Here is a 25,495-nt window from a genome sequence, read left to right on the forward strand (position 1 = left end):
GTGGGATGTTTCGAGAGAACAGCATGTGTATTATCTGTGGTGAAACAGACCACCAGCCCAGGTGGGAGGCATGAGTCAAGTGCTCGGGCCTGTTGGGCTGGGAAGATCCAGAGGAATCGGGTGGAGAGGGAGGTGGGATGGGAGACCGGGATGGGGAATTCATGTAACTCTATGGCTGATTCACATCAATGTATGACAAAACCCACTGAAAAATAAAAAAAAAAAAAGAAAAAGAAAAAAAAAATTTTTAAATTAAAAATAAATAAATAAAATAAAAAAAGAAAGAGAATGTCATGGTTATTCTCCCATTTTAACTTTTCTATGATGAACCAATCCTCTTATATTCACAAAGTTTAGGAATAGGTGAGTATTCACTGAAGCAAAGTTCTAGTTTTCCCTGAGAAAATGGTTTAAATCTTCCCCATGTCTACATATTACAATCATAACAGCTTGAAAAGAAATTAGACATAGAAAGGCTTCTGTTGACTTCTTCAGTGTAGAATACCCAAACACAAACACACAGGATACCTTAAGAAAATCAATAGCTTTATTTTTCCTCAATATACATTTAGAAAACCGGTCTAAGAGGTTTCATGAGATAGACCAGATGACTATATACAAACTCAGGAATTCCAGATCAGCAAGACAAAGTGCACAGACGACACAGTCTTCCCCAGGGCCCTGGAGCCTAGGACCGTCCCAGCAGAGGTGAGGCAAGCTCCTGGATGGCCTTTGAGTTCAACTGAGGAATCGTGCTGATCTTCAGGAGTTTGCTGCTTGCATACTTATTCTTGATGGCCTGCAGAAGTCATCTGCTATTAAGCACACATCAGGAGCACCCCCACGACGCCCCCAACCTCATTCCTTATTCCTAGTCTAATTTACAAGTATCAAAGGGCCAGATCCACAATCTCCAAAGGGTATGATGATGCCAAACCACTAAAGTTCACAAGTGCTCTAGCCAGGGGTCCCCAACCTCTGGGATCTGATGCCTGATCATCTGAGGTAGAGCTGATGTAAAAATAATAGAAATAAAGTGCACAATGAATGTACTTGTGTTTGAGTCATCTCGAAACTATGCCCCCTATCCCATCCATGGAAAAATTGTCTTCTACGAAACTGGTCCCTGGTGCTGAAAATGTTGGTGACCACTGCTCTACGGCAATTTCCTGCCATGCCTAGGAATGGATTAAACCCAGCTGGTAGCACAGGTAATGGGGAACAAATGATTTCAAGGTCCAGAGAACAGGCTTTCTCTCACGAGGGGTAGAGGTAGGAGCTGTTTATCATATCTAGCGCCATTGGGACATAACAGATTCACCAGCATTGGAGCAGTAACTGGCCATAAAGGTGAGCGGTAACTGGTGCTCAGGTCCCAGAGGACACTCTCAGGACCAAAAACACACTGCTTCCCTGGTGTGCTAAGTCATGCTGAAGCTACAAGGAAGGACGCACACCAGACTGTGAGGACAGTCGGTATACATGCCTTGCTCTTGTCACCAGACCCTGGGTGAGCCCTGATATTCGGCATCACACAGGCACAGGACAGCACCCTGTCTGGTTTCTCCTCTCAAGTGGGCCACAGAGAGACAGACGCCAGCCCCCAGGACACTCTGAATGGGCTGCTTGCTTGCCTCCTTCACCAGGCTTGCGGTTCAGGTGTAGTGTAGCATTAGTTGCCCACTTGTGTCCAGCTCTTCGCGACCCTATGGACTGTAGCCCACTAGACTCCTCTGTCCATGGGATTCTCTAGGCAAGAAGAGAGGATCTCCCCCACCCAAGGACTGAACCCACGTCACTTACGTCTCCCGCACTGCAGGTGGCTTCCCTACCACCAGTGCCACCTGGGAAGTCCCTCTCAGTCACTGTCCTAAAAGATGCTGGACACAGGCCCTGCGTGAGGTCACCCGAATACCCGAGGCTTCCACAGGGCCACTCAAGCTGGGCCCTCACATGCCGGCCAGCATTCCCTGCTCGTGGTGCACCCTCCCCAGAAAGCTGGATGGAACATGGTTAGTACACTGAACAGCTGTCTGGGGCTGGACACAGGGAGCCTGTCTACCTTCTTGTAAAGGCCGTCAGCTCTCAGGGTTTATCAGTATGCTCCAGCCCGTGGTCTACTAGAGAAATATGTGTGAAACAGACTCACACACATGCCAAAGTATCTACATGAAGATGCAAACACATACGCACCCGTCCTCTCATACCCTGAACCCGTAACCTGGAGTCTGACCAGGTGCGGGAAGAGTACTCACGGTGAACTTGGTCATGTTCTCGTTGACACGCACGACGTTTTTGGCCATGTGCCGCATGACCTCCAGCACCTCGCTCTCTGTGTAGCCGGTGTAATACTGCTGCTTTAAGTTCTGGAACACAACGCAAAGCAGCAGCGAGATGAAACCCCCCCTCTCCTTTAGGAGAGCACATCTTACATATGCTGACATTAGTGATGAAAAAGCTACAAAAATATCCTTCCCTGCTGGAAATTCAGCCTCAGCCTCAGCCACTATCATGGTATCAGCAAAGCTGCCAGTAAACTCAGGATGACTCTGCCTCTGAGCTGGACTAAGTTAAGACACTACAAAACTCTCAGCTCAATCAAATGGCGAAGGTCCCAAATAATTACGTTTTAAAGAAGGTTGCACAGGTAAGTAGGTTAGTTCAACTAACAAAGCTTTCAGGCTTGCTTCTGTCACCACACTGAGAGGGGAAGGAAAGAGGGACACAGTATAAACAAGCCCAAAAGGGGTGACAGTAAGGGCACACACCTCAGCCCCCTCTTCACCGCCCAGCTTGGCAGTGTCCCGTGGGGAGTTGAGAGCCCAGATTTCCATACTGGCAGTCAGGATAAAAGGTTCAGGATTAAGAAACAAACTGGGGGACTTCCCTGGTGGTTCAGTGGTTAAGAATCCACCTGCTACAAAAATATACAATGGAGAAAAGACAATGTCTTTAACAAGTGGTGCTGGGAAAACTGGTCAACCACCTGTGAAAGAATGAAACTAGAACACTTTCTAAACACAATACAGAAAAATAAACTCAAAATTGATTAAATATCTAAATGTAAGACCAGAAACTATAAAACTCTTAGAGGAAAACATAGGCAGAACACTTTCTAACATAAATCACAGCAAGATCCTCTATGACCCACCTACCAAAGTAATGGAAATAAAAACAAAATTAACAAATGGGACCTAATTAAACTTAAAAGCTTTTGCACAATGAAGGAAACTATAATCAAGGTGAAAAGGCAGCCTTCAGAATGGGAGAAAATAATAGCAAACATAACAACCGACAAAGAATTAATCTCCAAAATATACAAGTAGCTCCTGCAGCTCAATACCAGAAAAATAAACGACCCAATCAAAAAGTGGGCCAAAGAACTAAATAGATGTTTCTCTAAAGAAGACATACAGATGACTAACAAACACATGAAAAGATGCTCAACATCACTCATTATCAGAGAAATGCAAATCAAAACCACAGTGAGGTACCATCTCACACCAGTCAGAATGGCCATCGTCAAAACGTCTACAAACAATAAATGTTGGAAAGGGTGTGGAGAAAAAGGAATCCTCTTACACTGTTGGTAGGAATGCAAACTGGTACAGTCACTATGGAGAACAGTCTGGAGATTCCTTAAAAAACTGGAAATAGAATTGCCATACGACCCAGCAATCCCACTGCTGGGCATACACACCAAGGAAACCAGAAGTGAAAGAGACACATGTACCCCAGTGTTCATTGCAGCACTGTTTACAATAGCTAGGATATGGAAGCAACCTAGATGTCCACTGGCAGACGAATGGATAAGGACGTTGTGGTACATATACACAATGGAATATTACTCAGCTATAAAAAAGAACACATGTGAGTCAGTTCTAATGAGATGGATAAAACTGGAGCCTATTATACAGGGTGAAGTAAGTCAGAAAGAGAAACACCAATATAGTATATTAACACATATATATAGAATTTAGAAAGATGGTAATGATGACCCTAACATGCAAGACAGCAAAAGAGACACAGATGTAAAGAACAGACTTTTGGACTATGTGGGAAAAGGCGAGGGTGGGATGATTTGAGAGAACAGCATTGAAACATGTGCATTACCATATGTAAAACAGATGACCAGTGCAAATTCAATGCATAAAGCAGGGCACTCAAAGCTGGTGCTCTGGGACAACCCAGAAAGATGGGATGGGAAGGGAGGTGGGAGCGGGGTTCAGGGTGGGGGACACATGTACAACTGTGGCTGATTCATGTCCATGTATGGCAAAAACCACTACAATATTGTAAAGTAATTAGCCTCCAATTAAAATAAATTAATTTTTAAAAAAAAGAGAATCCACCTGCTAGCAGTATTTACAATAGCTAGGATATGAAAGCAACCTAGATGTCCACCAATAGATGACTGGATAAAGAAGTTGTGGTACATATGTACAGTGGAAAACTACTCAGCCATAAAAAGGGAAGCATTTGAGTCAGTGCTAATGAGGTGGATGAACCTAGAGTCTATCATACAGAGTAAAGTAAGTCAAAAAGAGAAAAACAAAATATCGTATATTAACACATATATATGGAATCTAGACAGATGGTACTGATGAACCTATTTGCAGGGCAATGATGGAGATGCAGACATAGAGAACAGACTTACGGACACAGGGGGAGGGGGAAGGAAAAGGTGGGACAAATGCAGAGAGTAGCATGGAAACATATACACTGCCACATGTAAAATAGATAGCCAGTAGGAATTTGCTTTATGAACCAGGGAACTCAAACCAGGGCTCTGTGACAACCAAGAGGGGTGTGATGGGGTGGGAGGTGGAAGGGAGGTTCAAGAGGGAGGGGACATATGTATACCTATGGCTGATTCATGTTGATGTATGGCAGAAACCAAGACAATACCATAAAGCAATTATCCTTCAATTAAAAAGAGAAAAAGGAATTCACCTGCTAATGCAGGGAACACAGGTTCAATCCCTGGTCCAGGAAGATTTCACATGCTGTGGGGCAACTAAGCCCATGCATTACAACAAGAAAAGCCACTGCAATAAGAAGCCCATGCATAGTGACTAGAAAGTAGCCCTGCTTGCCACAACTAGAGAAAATCCCATTCTCAATCATGAAGACCTAGCACAGCCAAAAATAAAGAAATTTTTTTTTTAAAAAGAAATAAACTGAGCCATAAGCAGCAATCTAAGCTATGAAACCCAGAAGAATTATGACTTCCCAGGAGTCTCTTGGGGCTTCCCAGGTGGCGCCAGTGGTAAAGAACACACCTGCCAATGCAGGAAACACAAGAGACGCAAGTTTGATCCCTGGGTCGGGAAGATCCCCTGAAGGGCGGCATGACAACCCACTGCAGTATTCTTGCCTGGAGAATCCCAAGGACAGAGGAGACTGGCGGGCTACAGCCCGTAGAGTTGCAAAAGAGCAGCAACTTGAGCACACAACGCACAGGGCTCCCTTGTTGGGCCCTCATCGTTAAGAACGAGAAAACCCACGGCACCCAGAAGCACGTGCACCCAGCCTCCCGGAGAACACAATTTAAGCAAAAAAACACAGCTGTTGACTGATAGTAAGACTTATTTTGCATGAAGATATGTAACCTGACGATTTCAGTTCGTGATAAAATTCTGAAAGCTAAAACATACCACTTTCATATGCACAATATAATTGGGAAAATAAACCAAATAATCCTAAAATAGTTTAAAGGAAAAAAGAAGCAAGCAAGAGTGAATCTGATGTAACACACAGCTCCTGGCATTTTGATATCAACCGCCAGTAAGCAGGGAGGCCTACAGTTGACAGGTTTAGAGCCAAGGAAGCAGCTCTAGCTGACTAAACTGAGCCACTGGTACCAAGACCATTTGCCCTGCATGGACCAGTGGCCTTTCTATTTCCAATTTTGTGTGTGCTTTTTTTGTTTTTTGCTTTAATTGGAGGAAAATTGCTTTACAGTGTTTTGTTGGTTTCTGCTATACAACAGCATTAATAAACGCTCAGTCATGTCTGACTCTGAGACCCCATGGACTGCAGCACGCCAGGCTTCCATGTTCTTCAGCATCTCCTGGAGTTTGCTCAAACTCATGTCATATATGCCCCTCTATTAAGCCTCCCTCCCACCTCCCCATCCTTGCCTCCTGATTTTGTCAAAAAGTCTCATATCTATAGAAAAACTGAAAGGATTCTGTATATTCTTTGTGCAGATTCATCAATTCTTAATATTTCACCACTTTCTCTCCTCCTCCCCTGCCACTAACTCATAGCATCTGCAACTCACTTTCACATCATTCAGCAAAAGTTGTATGTGATTTCTGAAGCCATCAAATGCCTGAACCGTGTGAGAGTGAGTTGTAGGACTTCCCTGGTGGTTCAGGGGTTATGAATCTGCCTACCAATACAAGGGATATAGGTTCGATCCCTGGTTCCAGGAAAATTCCACATGCTGTGGGGCAAATAAGCCCATGTGCCACAACTATTGAGCCTGCGCTCTAGAGCCCACAAGTTGAAACTACTGAAATGTGTGCACCCTGGAACTGCAATGAGAAGCCTGCGCACCACAACTATACAGTAGGCCCCACTCACAACTAGAGAAAGCCTGCATGCGGCAACAAGACCCAGCGTAGCCAAAAATAAATAAAAATAAATTATAAAAAAGTGAGTCGCAGACACCATGACACATCACTTCTAAATGTTTCACAGTATCTCCTAAAAAGTATTGATATTTTCCTCCCTAGCCACAATAACTTTTTATCACATAAGAAACATCAACAGTTCCATAATATCATCTATTATACAGTCAATATTCAAATCTCTCCAACAGCTGCAAAAATATCTTCTACAGATTTTTTTTTTTAATATATATCCAGGGTCCAATCAAGGTACACACAGTCCATTTATTTGGTTGTTGCTGTCTTTAGTGTTTAATTTCAAACTCCTATTTTCTTGGCTTTAAATGACACTGACTTCTTTTTGAAGGATCCAGGCCAGTTGGTTTGAGAATGTCCCGCATTCTGGATTTGTCTGTTTCCTGATGGCTAGATTCATATCCAACATTTTGGACATGAATTCTATATAGGGGAAAATGCATACTTCCTACTGCATGAGGAGGTCAAGTCAGGTTGTCAAAGATACAGGTTTTCTTCAGAATCACCATGCAACTGAGGGGTGATATTTGGAGAACAATATGAATCTTGTTCTCCAAAATTATTTTACCTAATGCTTATAAGCATCAATTGATGATCCTTGCTAGAATCAGTTATCACTGGGGGTTTAAAAATGGTGAGTTTCTATCTCTACCATTATTTCTAATTAGCTGGCTTTCTACTGAATCTTTTTTTTTAACTCCCTCCCTTTGTCCTTATCTTCCTTCCTTCCTTTTTTATTATTATGGACTCATGCATTTTTTAATGTATCATAATCTATTGGATCATAATTCTTTTTAATGCTCAACTGTAGTCAGAAGGAACACTTCCAAGCCAGTTTCTATGTCCTCTTTTGATGTAACCCCATTCATGTTTGAGAATTTGCTTGCTACCTGTTATAAACTGCTCTAGGCTCACCGTGTACTTCCCCTGCCATGGTTCTGAAATCAGATATTTCTCAAAGGAGCCCTAGGTTCCTAGTGGGTCATGCCTTGAGTATCCAAGATGTGAGCAGTAGGCATCTTCATTGCTACTGGGTTATCACTCTTTCTGGTCCTTTCATTATGAATTTATTGATATTTCTAAAAAAGAATTAATATTACAGGGTTTTCCTTTTGTTTTGAATTGTTAACAATATTTTATCTTCTTACAGTGAGAGTTATCATCCTGAATAACATGAATGTTCATTTGCTTTGAGTGTTAGTCGCTCAGTCATGTCAAACTCTACACAATCCCGTAGATGGTCTCCTCTGTTGAATTCTCCAGGCAAGAATACTGGAGTGGGTTGCCATTCCCTTCTCCAGGGGATCTTGCCGACCCAGAGATCGAACCTGGGTCTACGCATTGCAGGCAAACCCTTTACTGTCTCAGCCACCAAGGAAACTCTACTCTTATTTGCTTTATCCTACAACATAAATAGTTTCAGAATTATAACAGACTACTATTAACCTCCTATTAACAGATGAGTAAACCTCCCAAGCAAGCTTTAAATATGTGACCTTTTTTGGTCCTTTGTTTTGTTGACCTTCACATCCCACTATAGATGCATAGTCAGAATGCTGTGTTCAAAAGTTACCAGAATTATTTCTTCCCTCTGTTACCACTCTGAATATATAGTAACTTTTTTTTTTGCTTAATTCCAGTTTATGATTTGCATAGAATGTCAATATTGTTCAAAAGTCAAAAAAGTTACTCAAGCTAATAAAAACTTACAACCAGGAGTCCTGCTTCCCCACCCTCAACCTTCTACTCTGATACCCACACCCAGAGGTATCCATCTTCATTCATTTCCATTTTTATGTTTTTTGAAAAATGAGCAAATACATCACACAAATACATATCCCCTCTCTCTTACTTCTATTCTTTCTTATGTAAAATGTAAACTCTATCGACTGTGCAGAGGAACAGGTCCACCATGGTGCCCCAGCAATCTTGCACGTACCCATCACAGGCCACACAGACAAAGGCTGGAACCACATGGATCTGCCTTGGCTTTGTGATCTTGTGATCAGATGGGGTCTTATCGTCTCCTGGGTTCGGCCAATGTGTTTGCTCTGCTATTTGTGGACTCTAAAACTGCTTAATAGGAACCTCCCTGGTGGTCCGGCAGCTAAGACTCTGTGCTCCCAACGCAGGGGACCCCTCATCAGGGAACCAGATCCCACATGTTGCAACTAAGACCTGGTGTAGCCAAATAAATAAGTGCTTTTTTTTTAATATAAATAAATAAAACTGTTTAGTGGTGGTCAAGAGTGGCCTCATCCACAAAAGCGCTCCTCTGACTCTCACTGTAGGCAACAGCCCCCTATGTTTCACTGCTATCCTTTTTGGCATCTGAAACAAGAACCCAGGGAGCAGCTGACATCTTTGACTACTTGAATGAACCTGAAAGTGGCTCAATTCATCTTTACCCATCTAAACAAGGTCAGGTCTTGGCCCTACTTTGTCTTATGTGCTTGACAACTTGCTTGTTTCACTTAACAAAATAACCCAGAAATCTTATGATACAATAAGATACTGTTGATACAATAAGATATAACTGATATGAGTTCTTAGTGGCCTTCCTCACTCTTGAGGATGCTGTAACACAATATGTGTAATATACCACAGCATAGTCACCCAGTCTCCACCTGCATCATTCCAGCGGCTCTTTTAAGCCTGTGGACTTTTAACAGCTGTTTCAAGGATAGCACTGTGAAAATGCTAATACATTTCATGTCAAGAGGCCCAAAAATATAGCTAATACATTTCTTCTTAAACTCAATACTCACCCATTTTCCTTGGCCTAGAACCTTCTGGGACAGGCAGGAAGCAGCTGCCGCCACCTTGGACGGGTGATAGTGCACCATGTCATAGTCAACGAGAGTCAGCTCCATCAAGTATTTGGCTAAAGTGTGCTGTTCAACATCGACCTATGAAAAAATAGGCGGAGGTGGAAAGAAGCACAGCTGTTATTACTCTCCTGCAAAATTCTGGGTGAAGACCTAGGAGCTCAAAGCCACTGAACTTTCTTTTCCTTCCCAGGCACTGCTCTGTTCCACAGCATGTTACAAACACAGAACATAAAGTCTTTTAAGAACTGACAAGTGTTAGGACTTATCTAAGAAATGCTTCTTATCAACTCATAAGCTTTCCTTTCATTGGATCATTTCTGGGATGAGACGACAAACAGCAAAATAAAGTCTCCTAGAGAACTGGAGGCACTTACCTCCCCAGCTTTCGATGCCCGCCTTAAGAAATGTAGGGGCAACGGTCGACCCAGCTCAAATTTCAGTTCCTTCAAAATCAGAGTTTCCATTTCTCGAATTTGAGAACTGGTATAAGCATTGTCAGTGATGTAAACAAAGTCTTCGATGTTTGGAGAAAACATTTCCTCGTACTTGGAAGCCAAGAGCAGAGCCGTAATGCCAACCAGCTGCAGCTTCTTACGGGAGACTGGCTGAACCTAAAGAAGAAAAATGTGTCAGAAGTCTTGGCCAAGGAGAACGGGGGCTCTGGGTGGAGGAAAGTGAGAGGAAACCAAATCCTGGAGAAGCCCACATCAGCCCTGCTCACACCTCTCTTAAGGCCCCGGAACCTCAGCACTGACCACAGTCACCACCACAGCCCGCGGCACCTGCCTGTCGTGGAGTGCTCGCTGTGTGCCAGGCACAGGGCTGAGATTCAATCATCTCATCGAATCCTCACAAAAAACCTGGGCAGTACATATTTTTTCCCTCACAATTGGATGGCCTAAGAAGAGATGCAGACACTAGCCCAAGATCGGTCAATTGCTGACAGGGACAAATTAGCCTGATGACCAAGCTCCCAGGCAGTGCTCTGCTCGCATTGTCCTGGCTTGAGTGTCTGGGAAGCCCCATGAGGCACTCGGCATGGTCTGAGTCACAATGAGGCCAACCGAAAAAGCAGGAGTTTAACAGGTGAGGAGGGCCCAGTAAGGGGTGCCTCAAGAGCTCCTTTAATCCTCACCAAAAGTACACTCATTATTCAGCCTGAAGACCCGTCCAGAGATGCTTCAGTGTCAGAGGAAATCAAAATCTACAGTGTAAGTGCTTCTCTTGACTTTTTTTTTTTTTAAACTAGGAATTTGCATGTTTTGCTTTAACTCTCAGTATAGAAAATCTGCCAAAAATATGAGAATGGTTTCTATACCATTGAGGATTTTTGGACAATGAAAACCAATGGCTCTACGGTTGCTTAGCATTTTGCAGACTTTCAGGGTCATTATTATCAACACAGTTATTACTGTATTGTTTGGGCAGCATTGTACTTGACCTACACCTATATTATAAATGTTGACTTCAAATAAATAAAATCTTGGGACTTCCCTGGTGGTCCAGTGGCTAAGACTCCAAACTCTCAATGCTGAGGGCCTAGGTTCAGTCCTTGGTTGGGGAACTAGACCCCACATGCTGCAAATAAGATGTGGTGCAGCCAAATAAATTAATTAAAAATAAATCAATAAATCCTTACCTGCAGGACTACCAGTTGGTAGATAACACACTAGAAGTTAAGGTCTGGCATTTCTTCTCAGTCAGTGTTCTTACATTACTGTTTGATATTTTGATGATTACTTCTGCCTCTCAGCTTCATTTCTTACCTTCCTCTATGCTTTAGACCTCACACTCTGAGCATACTCCCCACACGTACCTCCAACCCTTTTAAGAAAACTCTGTCTCCTCCCTCTTCTACAGTGATTCAATGCTACAACTGGCTGGAAACTATTAAGTTCTCTAGCCAAACTCTTCATTTTTCACATTTTTCACATAAGAGAGCTTAACACCAAAGAGTACTGACCTATGGAAACTGTGCAAGTGGGCCTAGAGAACCAGCCTCCAAAGGCACCACGGGCTTCAGGTGGACTTTTAGACCATCTGCTGGTTTATCTCCTTCGATGAATGATTGTGGTGAGACAGCATCTCCTCTGGGCACTTTTCAGCAGGCTGGCCTAAAAGCAATGGTCAGCAATCCTGGAAGTGTGACATGCTTGAACTACTGCCTTTCCTAGCACTTGAAGTTCTTTGGCATCTCATAAACTGGCCTTTGGTCTTTTCTTCTGTGAAGAATCCCCAAACCATGCTCACCTGTAAATATCGGTCCATGATGGCAACACACATGTACAGCGTCTCCTGCAGCAGCCTGAACTTGGAGTGCACTTGCACCAGCCAGTCTACCAGGATGGCACGCATGCGGCCGTTTATATCTCTCCCATCTAGGAAATGTGGGCTTATGGACTGCAGCACCTGTTGGTGGGATTGAGAAGTTTAAAAAGCTGACTTCAGTGAACACAGTCCCACTGTAAAGCACAGGGAGCTATAGTCAATATCCTGTGATAAACATAACGGAAAAGAAGACAAGAAAGAACATACATGTATATATAACTGAGTCATTGTGCTGTAGAGCAATAATTAACACATTGTAATTCAACTATGCCTTCAATAAAAAATACATTTTTAAGTTAAAAAAAAAAGCGAATTTCATTTCCTTCCCAGCTGTGTGGTACATTCTGCACTGTTGTGCAACCAAACCACAAAGGCCCCCTCACCTCAAGCTGCCTCAGATACTGGTAGATATCCTTCACATAGTCGCTGCAGAGCTGAGGGTTCTCCCAGTCCTCAGTATCAATATCCTCAATTTTGCAGAGCAAGGCATCAGAAAAAGCTTGGCAGAGGTTCTCTTCCTTCATGGAGATGTCCTGAGGTGTGGGAGAAGGACCCTGAATCCACAAGGGAAGGCGCATGTATCACTACCTTAGGAGTAGACTTGATCACAAATGCAGGGTCAATGGGTTTAAAAGCATCATATGTATTTTTATAAATAATAAAGCCCCAACAAATACATTTCAGAGTAAGAGGTGAATAATTCAAGTAGATGAAGTGTTTGGAGATAAAACTCTTCTGTTTAAAAATAGTCTCATCCTTCAGTTAAAAATGTACTTTAGGCAAAAAAAAAAAGCTCCAATTTCACTCCAAATGGAAACCCAGGTCCTCACAGTGTAGGCCCGTGTAGGGTCCTACACGATCTGGCCCTTCCTTCTTCTCTTGCTAATGCATCTCTTACTTCCCTCCCCACTGTTTGCTCCTCATCAGCTTCCTGGTCAGGCCTCCCTCACCACAAGCAGGCTCCCTCTTCCTGGAAGGCTCAGTCCCTGTATCTACATGGGTAATTCCCTCACATTCTTCTTCAAGTTTTGCTTAAGTGTTATCTTTTCAATTAGATTCATCCTATTTAAAATTACCATCTGTCTCTGTAGCGCACCCCCACCCCAACACACACACGTTTCAATCTCTCTAGTGTTTTATCCAACGAATCTATAACCTCCTAATATACCACAGAGGAGAGGCCAGGGTGCCCTCTGCTCCTGGGTGACGGAATGGCCTCAGGGTGGCCAATGGCAGCAGTGAGGCAGGGGTGCCCCCCACTCCTGGGCGTCCTCCAGCATCAGTTCCAGCCTTTCCCAGAGCCCCTTCCTGGCGACTGCAGCAGGGCCTTTGCCTTGGCCCCCGGACGGCACACTGACCAACATCCAATGGCCAGTGAAGGTTTACACACTCCACGAGGACCAGCAGGGGGACAACCAGGGCCTTGGGCATGTCATCCAGCTACATGAAGTGGCTGAAGGGCAGGTCCCTGCAAGTTGGGGCCTGACAAAATATGGTCCACAAATCACTTACTATTCCTGCCTTGAGAACCCCATGAACACTATGAAAAGGCAAAAAGACATGACAGTGAAAGACGAGCCCTCCAGGTTGGTAGGTGTCCATTATGCTAACGGGAAAGAGCAGAGAAAACAGCTCCGAGAGAATGAAGAGGCTGAGCCAAAGGCAAACAATGCCCAGTTGTGGATGTGTCTGGTGGTAAAAGTAAAGTCCGATGCTGTAAAAAAACATTACATAGGAACCTGGAATGTTCAGTCCATGAATAGAGGTAAATTGGATGTGGTCAAACAGAAGATGGCAAAAGCGAATATCGATATTTTAGGAATCAGTGAACTAAAATGGACGGGAATGGATGAATTTAATTCAGATGACCATTATATCTACTACTGTGGAAAAGAATCCCTTAGAAGAAATGAAGCAGCCATCATAGTCAACAAAAGAGTCCAAAATGCAGTACTTGGGTGCAATCTCAAAAACAACAGAATGATCTCGGTTAATTTCCAAGACAAACCATTCAATATCACAATAATCCAAGTCTAGGCCCCAACCACTAGTGCTGAAGCTGAACTATTTTATGAAGACCTACAAGACCTCCTAGACTTAACACCAAAAAAGATGTCCTTTATCATAGGGGACTGGAATGCAAAAGTAGGAAGTCAAGAGATATCTGGAGTAACACACAAGTTTAGCTCTAGAGTACAAAATGAAGCAGGGCTAACAGTTCTGCCAAGAGAATGCACTGATCATAGCAAACACCCTCTTCCAACAACACAAGAGACAGCTCTACACAAGGACATAACTTGATGGTCAGTACCGAACTCAGACTGATTCTATTCTTTGCAGCTGAAGATGGAGAAGCTCTATACAGTCAGCAAAAACAAGACTGCGGGCTGACTATGATTCAGATCATCAGCTCCTTATTGCAAAATTCAGGCTCAATTTGAAGAAAGTAGGGAAAACTACTAGGCCATTCAGGTATGACCTAAATCAAATCCCTTATGATTATACAGAGGAGGTGACAAATAGATTCAAGAGACTAAATCTGACAGAGTGCCTGAAGAACTATGGATGGAAATTCATACCATTGTACAGGAGTCATGATTAAAACCATCCCCAAGAAAAAGAAATGGCAAGAAGGCAAAGTGGTTGACTCAGGAGGTCTTACAAATAGCTGAGAAAAGAAGAAAGGCAAAGGAGGAAAGGAAAGATATACACATCTGAATGCAGAGTTCCAAAGAACAGCAAGGAGAGATAAAAAAGTCTTCCTAAATGAACAATGCAAAGAAACAGAGGAAAACAACAGAATGGGAAAAACTAGAGATGACTTCAAGAAAATTAGAGATCCCAAAGGAACATTTCATACAAAGATGGATACTACGAAGGACAGAAATGGTATACACCTAACAAAAGCAGAAGATATTAAGAAAAGGTGGCAAGAATACACAGAAGAACTGTATGAAGAAGGTCTTAATGATCCAGATAACCACAATGGTGTGATCACTCACCTAGAGCCAGACATCCTGGAATGGGAAGTCAAGTGGGCCCTAGGAAGCATCCCTACGAACAAAGCTAGTGGAGGTGATGCAATTCTAGCTGAACTATTTCTAATCCTAAGAGATGATGCTGTGAAAATGCTGTACTCAATATGCTAGCAAATTTGGAAAACTCAGCAGTGGCCACAGGACTAGAAATAGTCAGTTTTCATTCCAAACCCAAAGAAGAGCAATGCCAAAGAATGTTCAAACTACTGCACAATTGCACTTATTTCACATGCTAGCAAGGTAATGCTCAAAATCTTTCATGCTGGGCTTCAACGATAAGTGAATTGAGAACTTCCAGATGTTCAAGCTGAATTTAGAAAAGAGAAGAACCAGAAACCAAACTGCCAACATCCATTGGATCACACAAAAAAAGGGAATTCCAAAAAAATATCTACTGCTGCTTCATTGACTAAACTAAAGCCTTTGACTCTGTAGATCACAACAAACTGGAAAATTCTTCAAGAGATGGGAATACCAGACCACCTTACCTGCCTCCTCAGAAACCTGTATGCAAGTTAGAACTGGACATGGAACAACAGAGTGGTTCAAATTGGGAAAGGAGTACCTCAGGGCTGTATATTGTCACCCTGCTTATTTAACTTATATGCAGAGTAAACCATATGAAATGCCAGGTTGGACAAAGCACAAGCTGGAATCAAGATTGCAGGGAGAAATATCAACCACCTCAGATATGCAGATGATAGCACACTAATGGCATAAAACGAAGAGGAACTAAAGAGCCTTTTTCTTTTTTTAAGAGACTTTTGACGATGGTGAAAGAGGAGAATGAAAAAGTTGGCTTAAAACACAACATTCAAAAAACTAAGATTATGGCATCTAGTCCCATCACTTCATGGCAAATAGAGATGGAAAAAAGTGGAAACAGTGACAGATTTTATTTTCTTGGGCTTCAAAATCATTGCAGACAGTGACTGCAGACAGAAAATTAAAACACTTGCTCCTTGTAAGAATAGCTATGACAAACCTAGACAGTGTATTAAAAATCAGACACATCACTTTGCCAACAAAGGTCCGTACAGTCAAAGCTATGGTTTTTCCAATAGTCATGTACGTATGTGACAGCTGGACCATAAAGAAGGCTGAGGGCCGAAGAATTAATGCTTTCAAACTGTGGTGCTGGAGAAGGCTCTTGAGAGTTCCTTGGACAACAAGGTGATCAAACCAGTCAATCCTAAAGGATCAACTCTGAATATTCATTGGAAGGATTGATGCTGGAGCTCTAATACTTTGGTCACCTGATAAGAACAGCCAACTCATTGGAAAAGACCCTGATGCTGGGAAAGATTGAGGGCAAGAGGAGAAGGGGGCAACAGAGGATGAGATGGTTGGATGGTATTACTGACTCAATGGACATGAGTTTCAGCAAAATCAGGGAGATATGAAGGACAGAGAAGCCTGGTATGCTGCAGTTCGTGGGATCAAGAGAGTCAGACACCACTTAGTGATTGAACAATAATGTATCACAGACTTTGTTTACATATGATGCATATTATTTTCGACTTCTACCAGAAGGTAAGCTCTATAACCTTACATTTATTCAAACTGGTTTTGTCCACTAAGGTATCTTAAACACCTATATCATCCCTGACACATTTTTGTTGGCATGGTTGCTCAGTCATGTCTGTTTCTTTGCCACTCACTAGACTATACCACTGGCCTCCTCTGTCCATGGTATTTCCTAGGCAAGAATACTGGACTGGGTTTCCATTTCCTTCCCCAGAGGATCTTCCTGACCCAGGGATTGAACCCCGTATCTTGTGTCTCCTGGTAGGTGGATTTTCTTTTTTTTACCACTGCTAGACCAGGGAAGGCCCCCTGACATATAGTAGGTGTTCAGTAAATATTTATTGAGTGAAAGAAACTTAGACACCTAGGTTCAGAGATTCCTCAAGCTGATAGTTTACTTTGGCAATGCCCTCTTGAGCAAGCGTGATGTTTTCTTCTGATCAACTAATTTATTCTAAATTGAGAAATTGTTTGACAACGAAAAAGCAGGAAAGCACATTCCAGCCTATGAATAAAACAGGAGGAAGCAAAGACTGAGCAAGTAGACATCCAGTATTTTATTTTCTTATCCTGACTGGGTGATTATTAAAAAAAAAAAATCACACAAATTAAAATTGTATGGAGTTAAAACAAGCAAAGCCTGGTAGGCTACTATCCATGGGGTCGCAAAGAGTCGGACATGACTGAGAGACTTCACTTTAGTAATGAAGCATAAATAAACCATTAATTTTTTTTTTTTTTTTTTTAAGAATAAGAGGTACTTCTCAAAGTATAGTCTAGGACTGCTAGGCTGTAAGAATATATATTAACATAATAAAATAGAGAAAGAAGAGAAGGCAGGATAATAAACAAATTTAACTTACTTTTTAAAAGCTCAACGATTACAGTTTCCAGTCTTAGAGAAGAAAACAGTAACAACCACAGGATATGGAGCAATTCAAATCATGCCCTTTCCTCTTAAACAAAAGGTCTTGAATTGAGGAAGGGCCAGGCGAGCAAGAGGTATACAGGTATACCTCAACTACTCAAGAATTTAAGAACTACTAGAAGGAATAAGAAAAGCTACCTGAGGTCCTAGGGAGAAACCTAGGAAGGTCTTCAGAGACCATAGGACTCATCAAGTAGGCAAAGGTACACAAGTACAAAGTCCCAGGGGAAGCCAAGAAATAAAAGCAAGTCTGGGGACTAAGCATTGATTTGAGAATGGAGGGGGTAGTGTATGAGGTGACAGAAATGGACTGGAAAGGTGAGTGAGAACCTAGCTAGGGAGTTTAGATTTTATCCAAAGGGAAGTGAATCCCCTGAAGGCACTGAGCAAGAGTGACTAGAATCAGATGTGCATTTTAACAAGTATGCGCAGCTTCAGTTTAAGGTTTCCTTTTTAGGGATAATCATCATTACTCTCCCCAGGAGGGGCAATCAGAACCAGGAAGCCTGGTTTAAGAAGACAGAAGTATACTACAAAGCTACAGGCATCAAGACAGTATGGTATTGGTACAAAAACAGAAATACAGATCAGTGGAACAGGATAGAAAGTGTAGAGATAAACCCACGCACCCAAGGGCACCTTACTGTTGACAAAGGAGCCAAGAATATACAATGAGAAAAAGATAGCCTCTTCAACACATGGTGCTGGGAAAACTGGACAGATACATATAAAAGAATGAAATTAGAATACTTCCTAACACCATACACAAAGATAAACACAAAATAGATTAAAGACCTAAATGTAAGACCAGAAAATGTAAAAATCTTAAGAGGACGACATAGGCAGTACACTCTGACATAAATCACCAGCAAGATCCTCTCTGACCCACTTCCTAGACTAATGGAAATAAAAATATACAAATGGGACCTAATTTAACTTACAAGCTTTTGCACAGCAAAGGAAATAAACAAGATGAAAAGACAACCCTCAGAATGAGAAAAAATAATTTTAAACAAAGCAACTGACAAAAAGTTTATCTCCAAAATATACAAGCAGCTCCTGCAGCTCCATATCAGAAAAACAAACAACACAATCAGAAAACGGGCGGAAGACCTTCTTTGGAGACATTTCTTCAAAGGAGACATACAAATGACCAACAAACACATGAAAAGATGCTCTCAACATTGCTCATTATTAGAGAACTACAAATCAAAACCACAATGAGGCACCATCTCACACCAGTCAGAATGGCCATCATCAAAAAATCTACAAACAATAAACACTGGAGAGGATGTGGAGAAAAGAGATCCCTCTTGCACTGTTGGTGGGAATGTAAATTAATACAGGCACCATGGAGAACAGTATGGAGATTCCTTTAAAAACTAGAAATAAGACTACTGTGTGACCCAGCAATCCCACTACTGGGCATATACCCTGAGGAAACCAAAATTCAAAATGATGTATATACCCCAATGTTCACTACAGCTCTATTTATTAATACAGTAAACAGGACATGAAAACAACCTAGATATCCATTGATAGATGAATGGATAAATAAGCTGTGGTACATATATACAATGGAATTATACTCAGCCATATAAGGAATGAATTTGAGTCAGTTGAACTGAGATGGGCAAACCTAGAGCCTGTTTTACACACTGAAATAAGTCAGAAAGAGAAAAACAAACATCACATATTAATGTATAAATATGGAATCTAGAAAAGTGGTACTAATGAACTTATCTGCAGGGCAGGAACAGACACAGACGTAGAGAACAGACTTGTGGACACAGCAGGGGAACAGAGAGGAGCACTGAAATATATTCATCACCATGTGTGAAAAAGATGGCTAGTGGGAAGGTGCTGCATGACACAGGGAGCCCAACCCTGAGCTCTGTAACAACCTACAGGGGTGGGAGGCGGGAGCGAAGTGCGAGGAGGAGAGGAGGGGATATATGTATACTCATGGCTGATTCACCTGTGGTACAGCAGAAACCAACAACACATTGCAAAGTAATTATCATCCAGTTAAAAACAAACAAAAATAAATTTTAAAGACGATGACAACAGAGGTATATGCTTCAGATGCCTTAGCAGCTTGAATATTCACCTGTGTCTACTCAGAAGCACACCTAAGTTTAGTCATATCCAAAAGCCACTAGGATAAGACAAGGATAATTGCTCTGGGCTTTAATTTAGAATTTCTTGAAAGCATTTCTTTTGGACTCCAACATAATTGAATTACTATAAAATCCTTTCTAAGATCTCGCTTGCCTGTGGAGATAATAACCTAAGTTCTGTGAGCCAACTGTGCACTGGCCAAAGTGTCCGGTGTCTGCTGCATGCAAAGAGAACATGCATCAGCTAGTTGTCCAACACAAAAGTGGTCCTAGAACAAAAGCTTCACATTAGATTGATGAATGAGTTCTGTGAGTTGTCAGAGACAACTGAAAAGCAGAAAAAATAAAGTTGTGAGACTGCTGAACTTGAGACGTGGTTCTTTGGTAAAGGATGTGTGGAGTGTGAAAAAAGGCTACCGGAGTTCTCCCAGCACCAACATTTAATGAGTCGGGTCTGTTAAAAGAGCAGATTAATATACATATGCAGGGCTTCCCTGGTGGTCCAGTGATTAAGAATCCACCTGCCAGTGCAGGGGATGTGGGTCAATTCCTGGTTGGCAAACTAAGATCCCACATGTCAGGGGGGAACTAAGCCTGCCCCCCACAACTAGAGAGTCTGTGCGCAGCAACAAAGGATCCCCCAAGCCACAACTAAGACCCAATGCAGCCAAATAAATAAATAAAATATAAATATGCAAATATATAGGTATTTACACAAGTTTTGTTGAAACAGAGTTCTTGTTTTTTTTTGTTTTTTTTTTTTTTTTTTTTTTTGAGTTCTTGTTTTAAATTATCAGGTTTTCCTCTTGCTGCAGGAGTTAGGGCTGCTCTCTAGTTGCGGTGCTCAGGCTTCTCATTGTGGTGGCTTCTCTCATTGCTGGTGCACAGGCTTAGTTGCTCTGCATCATGTAGGATCCTCCCGGCCCAGGAATCGAACCCCCACATCCTGCATTGGTAGGAGGATTCTTCACCACTGAGCCACCAGCGAAGCCCCAGGGTTCTTTTACGTACTAGATTTATAATAGATAATGTCAACTCAATGCAATAAGGAAGGACTCCAAGAAAAACTGTTGACTTCAGTCAGAGAGTTCATGATTTGCAGCAGTGACTGTGTATACACGCATACACAAGCATACTCAGTGGTAGAAAGGCAAAGTCAGGTACTGAGATTACCTTTAGGGAATGCAATGGAGTGGAATTTTGAGGGTGGGGAGAATAGTAAAAATGAACTGACCCTTTATTCAATGCACTCTACTATGTCTGAATTGTCTTGCTTGCTTATGCCTGTTTCTTGTATAATTAAAAATAAAAGACACTTATTTTAATATGAATAGTCATGCTCATTTCCTTTTATATATAGTTTTTGTTTTAGGGAAAGTTAGACCATAAAAGATTCTTATCCTTGAATAATGACTATCACTACATTTAGCGTTTCAAGCAAATTTACAAATCTAAAACCACGTCGGAATTTCTAGCTGCCACTCCCCAGTACGTCTCCTAAGACTGCATCTGCCTCTGCTACAACGTATTACAGCACACGCCTTCACTTTGATGTTCGGGTTTGATTGAAAGCCTCCTGGGAAAAGAAAGCTGGTTCACTCACCTTGTTTTCCCAGTGCCCAGCAAACAAGAGACTAGTAAACTACTGTTTGCCAAAGCCTCATGAGTCAGCAAAAACATAGTTTTCTCCCAAAATTTCAGGATTAACTACTCTAGTGCTTAAGGGTCTCACTCCTCCACTCCAAGCAGCATACCCAAAGGATTCCTTCTGAATACAGGATGATGTCCTTGAAAGGAGTTCTGGGACATCTCAGCATGTTGAGGTTGTTTCTTAGCACCCACATAGACACTGGTAAATGGGCGGGCACTTAGGAGAGATCTAGGCTTATTCAAAATACCCATCAGCCCTTGCTTAGGAAACTGCAGTGCCTTCTAACATGTCCCTTCCATGGTTACCCTACACCACTTTCGTCACTTCTCTCCTCCTCCAAACTTTCCATACATTCTGCCTAATGGGATATAACCCAAATTCCAAGACCTTCAAATCCAACTGCAAACTTCTGGCCAACTTTTTGCCTGCCTCCTCACACAAACCTTCTGACCCAACTTAGACTTGCTGACTCTTTGCCCTGAAGGACATAACTTACAGGCCTATTCCCTCTGTGGTGCCTTGATTCCTATTGCGGCGTTGTTTCCACCTTTCCTGTCAGCTTTCCTCTATCCTTAAAAATCCCTCATACTTCAGCAAGTTTGCCTTGACCACTCCATCCCCCAAGATTCTCTCCCTCCTTTAGATGGGACACTGCATTCAGTCATCCATTGCCTGTGGGTACCAAGCATCAAGGTGTCAGATTACATGTTTAATCTTCAGGTACAAATGCCCCTTCTAGATAAGTCTCCTCAAGGCAAGATATTTACACACAGCCTTAACACAACTGGATGTGTGTAGTAAGTACTCAACCTATTTCTCCAATATGTCCAATGTTTTACTGAAAAGTTTCAAGCAAACAATTATATAAATATCTTGAGCTAGAAAGAGTCGTCATTGTTGTATTATCAGCACTTACAACAGTGCTTGCTTCACTGTAATTATATGACTTTGTGTGATCTATGAATGAGAGCATGCATGAACTAGAAGACAGTGGAAGATGAACAGGCCAGTTGGTCCACTAGCATTCTAACTATAATTGAACTGACCAGTCATGGAGACTGCAATCTCTCAACACCATCCTGGTATTACTTTGTTCTTCCATGAGAGAAGGTCTCAGAATTGTAAGCTTTCACCACCTTCGTAGGCAACTTCATTCTTGCCTACGAAGAATGAACTTCTACGAAGAATGAACTTGCATCCTCAAAAGTTTATTCTTAATAAAATCTATCAAATTTTCTCCTGAGATCACAAAATTTATTTAGGTATTAAGATATTTAACTTTGTTACTCAAGGTCATAACATTATGTTAAAGTACCATTACTACAAAGATGTTCATTTTCTACACTGTTGTCTTAAAGCAGAGCTCCTGCTATCAATGTTCTTCAAAAGCAGCAGTGATGGTAAAGGTGCCCTTACACCATAGCCCCAAACTATAGCTACTCTGTTAAGTATTCTTGTAAATTCAGAACTTCCTACCTTTGGAGCCAACACATCCATCTGCACTGGTTTCACAGAAGCAGTCGGTTTCGGGTGCTTGTTGACATTTGTTGTTTTGGTGGGTGGAACAGGTACTTTAGTGTTCTGGGCTTTCTGAAATGAAAAAGAAATGTGAAGAGGGCAAGACAGCCTGTGTTGCCACTGAGTGCTCTACAGGATCAGCCTACTGTGCAGAGGTGCGGCCCTCACAGTCGTTACCTTAGCTACTTGTATGGCTCGGGTTGTAACCCGATTTCCAATTTCTTCTAAAACTGCCCGCCTGACAGTCACATGACTTTTAGGTTTAGAATTAACTCCTGTGTCATTATTCTCTAAATTGGCAGACACCTAAAAAAAAAAAAAAAAAAACACAAGGAAAAAATATTACTGAAAGTTGAGATAATTTACAATACTTTGCTGGTGTCAGATCCTCAGGTTCAGAATTGATTTGGCAATGGTGAATCTACTGAGGTCTATCTGCAAGAGGGAAAAGGTAAATTTTAGGAAGTCTAAAAATGCTACTTTCAATTTATAACATCACTCTAAATTAGGCAAATACACTCATTCACTTTTTTTTTTAATCCCACTAAGAGCTTCACAGATAAGTGGCTATTTACTATAAGGACGCTGTATAAGAATGGCATCAATTTAAAAAACTTCCTGGACAGAGATGAGTAACAAATGCAATTAAGATACAATATTAAAAAGCTGTTTAAAAGCCAGATGTTTAAAACCTAAAATAGGTTTTGATTCTACAAAGAAGAAGTGCTCAGATTAGGAACATCTTTAAAGACAGCCTTTTAGCTGTGAGGGGGCCATAGCATGTAAGCTCTCTTTTATTAGGGATATTTTTTTTTTCCCCAGTGGGTTTTGTCATACATTGATATTAGGGATATTTACAAAGAAAAGTTTTCATGGATAAAATAGTTTTATCTCAAATTCAGAGAAAGTGTGAATTGTATGAAATAAAAATTGTTAGCTGACCTTTAACATGCGTTAGACAGAATGCACTTAGAAACAAAAACTTGCCTCCAACTAATAAAATAATATTTAAAAAAAAAAAAAAAAAAAAAAAGAAACAAAAACTTGTTAGTAAGAACAAGAAAAGTTTTACATAGAAAAGCTTATTTTATTATATGTGATAGACATTTCAGGAGAAAAAAACAGCATGTACTATTCTTGATAATCAGGGGTCCTAATCTTAACATATTTTCCAACAGAGGGTTTGAATGGACCTACCAGAATAGACAGATGGGCAGGGGAAAACGCAAGCCTTACCTGAATAGAGGGGAATTTGAAAGCACTTTATGGGGTAGTTTAGACAAAATTACTTATCAGTTTGAGTCAGATTCACAAAAGGGTTACAGTTTATGGGGTATGAAAGCACTTTATGGGGTAATTTAGACAAAATTACTTATCAGTTTGAGTCAGATTCACGAAAGGGTTACAGTTAAATACAGAATGTATTCAACTTATTAGGATTCTCAAAAGTCACTGTTCAAGTCACTGCCAATTTTTAAAAGTGTTTGAAATTTCCTGTGGGTTGAAGTGGTAATCTAGGTCAATCCATCAGGAAGGGGAAATCAACAGCTCTTAACAAGCCTACAGCCAGGAGGATGAAGATCAGGTGTGTCAAGGCCCTCTACTTTTCAGCAAGGGAAAAAGTAGATCCAGGTACGATTCAAATCCACAGAAAAAATCCAAAATACCATTAACACTTTGTTTTTTGCAAAGATGAAATAAATGAATTTGGACCTTCTCTCAGTCTGCCATATGGCTCCAAATAATATCTCTCTTACACTTGAGTAAAGGAAATTATTTTAAAGGAACAAGCCCACACATTGGCGAAATTAGCCTTGTAAGACTTCGTGTGCAGAAATAAACAAGAAACGCATACAAAGTGAAATGTGCAAACATTTGAAAAATAGCCATAGCTGTTGCTTGATTAAATATTTGAAATACTTTTCAGCCTGCGGAATTTCTTCGTCCTTCTCCCTTTCCCCACCGCTGATTCCTTAGCTGGCAAGGACTGAAAGAGGAAGAAAACCCCAGGGAGCTGTATTTAGATAACTTTCTAACAACAAAGCCCTCTCGGGGACCGCTTGCCCAGTCCTAGGCCCAGCGCTCCAGGGACTAACTTGACAAGTGCCAGGCCCGAGGCGCTTTCCTACTCCCCTCGCCCCGCGGAAGGGACGGCCAGGCCAGGAGCCAGGCCCCGGAGAGCGGAAGCAAGGCAGGGAGAAGTCAGCCGGCGGGGACAGGCCTCAGGGCCGGCCAGGCCCCAGGGCCCAGGCCGCCCGCAGGAAGAGGAAAGCGGCGCAGGTTGGGACGAAGTTCGAAGCCGAGGAGAAATTGAAGCGAAAGGCGGCGGAGCAGCCAGCGCGGCCGGGCCCAGGCCCGTGCGGAGGGTCGCCGGCCCACTCACCGTCGGGCGTCGGAGAAGCGCCATGAGGAAACGGACAGGCAAGAGTGGCAGCCCCGCCCAGGGAAGGACGCGGACTGGACACAGAGCACTAGCTTCCGCCGCGCCGTTAGGACTGTGCTCCGGGCCCGCAAGCTGGGGATCTTCGAGAAGTCGCCTAGTTCCAGGATTCAAATACCGCGCCGCTCGCGCACCCATTGGGCGGCCCTACGTACGACGCGCTCTTCCCATTGGCTAGTCAGGAGACCCTTCCCGCAGGCTGATTGGCTGAATTTGCTAGACCCGTTTGTTGTCACAACAACAGGTTGTTTTTTTTCTGCTTGGTGTATTTTAAAAAAATCTCGGCTCGTAAGATAAACAAAAATAAAATGCCTCACTAGAAAAGCAGACGTAGGACGCCTTCTCTGGATTTTGACGCGGCCTCAACTACGGATGTCTGCGTTTGTACAGGGTGCGCGGAAGTTGGTTCTAGGGAACACCCTAAAAATGCCATTTCTGATATTTACTCTTGTTCCAAAAGT

The 25,495-nt window shown here is 42.2% G+C and overlaps 1 protein-coding gene across 2 annotated transcripts; it reads right to left on the reverse strand.

The window, feature by feature from the left end:
- Nucleotides 1-525: 525 nt before the first annotated feature.
- CCNB2 (cyclin B2) lies at nucleotides 526-25,123 on the reverse strand. Of its 2 annotated transcripts, none has more exons than XM_065940793.1 (9): nucleotides 24,978-25,123; nucleotides 22,772-22,900; nucleotides 22,553-22,666; nucleotides 12,196-12,345; nucleotides 11,735-11,893; nucleotides 9,859-10,095; nucleotides 9,422-9,562; nucleotides 2,256-2,366; nucleotides 526-799 (listed from the first exon to the last, which is right to left on the reverse strand). In XM_065940793.1, exons 1-9 carry the CDS (start codon nucleotides 24,999-25,001, stop codon nucleotides 689-691), a joined length of 1,176 nt encoding a protein of 391 aa, XP_065796865.1. In that variant the 5' UTR covers nucleotides 25,002-25,123; the 3' UTR covers nucleotides 526-688. The 2 variants fall into 2 exon arrangements, with proteins under 2 accessions (XP_065796865.1, XP_065796864.1); XM_065940792.1 differs by having other exon boundaries at nucleotides 12,196-12,366.
- Nucleotides 25,124-25,495: the final 372 nt, after the last annotated feature.

This window comes from Muntiacus reevesi, chromosome 7 (genome assembly GCF_963930625.1).
Source record: "Muntiacus reevesi chromosome 7, mMunRee1.1, whole genome shotgun sequence".
Taxonomy (NCBI): Eukaryota; Metazoa; Chordata; class Mammalia; order Artiodactyla; family Cervidae; genus Muntiacus; species Muntiacus reevesi.

What these genes read in the sequence shown, in the direction of transcription:
- CCNB2 (XM_065940792.1), bottom strand. Translation starts at nt 25,001, where the DNA reads ATGGCGCTTCTCCGACGCCCGACG. An exon ending in TTCTAGGCCAAGGAAAATGG is followed by an intron (nt 2,367 to 9,421) that starts GTGAGTATTGAG and finishes GTTGTGTTCCAG; the next exon opens with AACTTAAAGCAGCAGTATTA. An exon ending in AGAACATGACCAAGTTCACC is followed by an intron (nt 800 to 2,255) that starts GTGAGTACTCTT and finishes TGACTTCTGCAG; the next exon opens with GCCATCAAGAATAAGTATGC.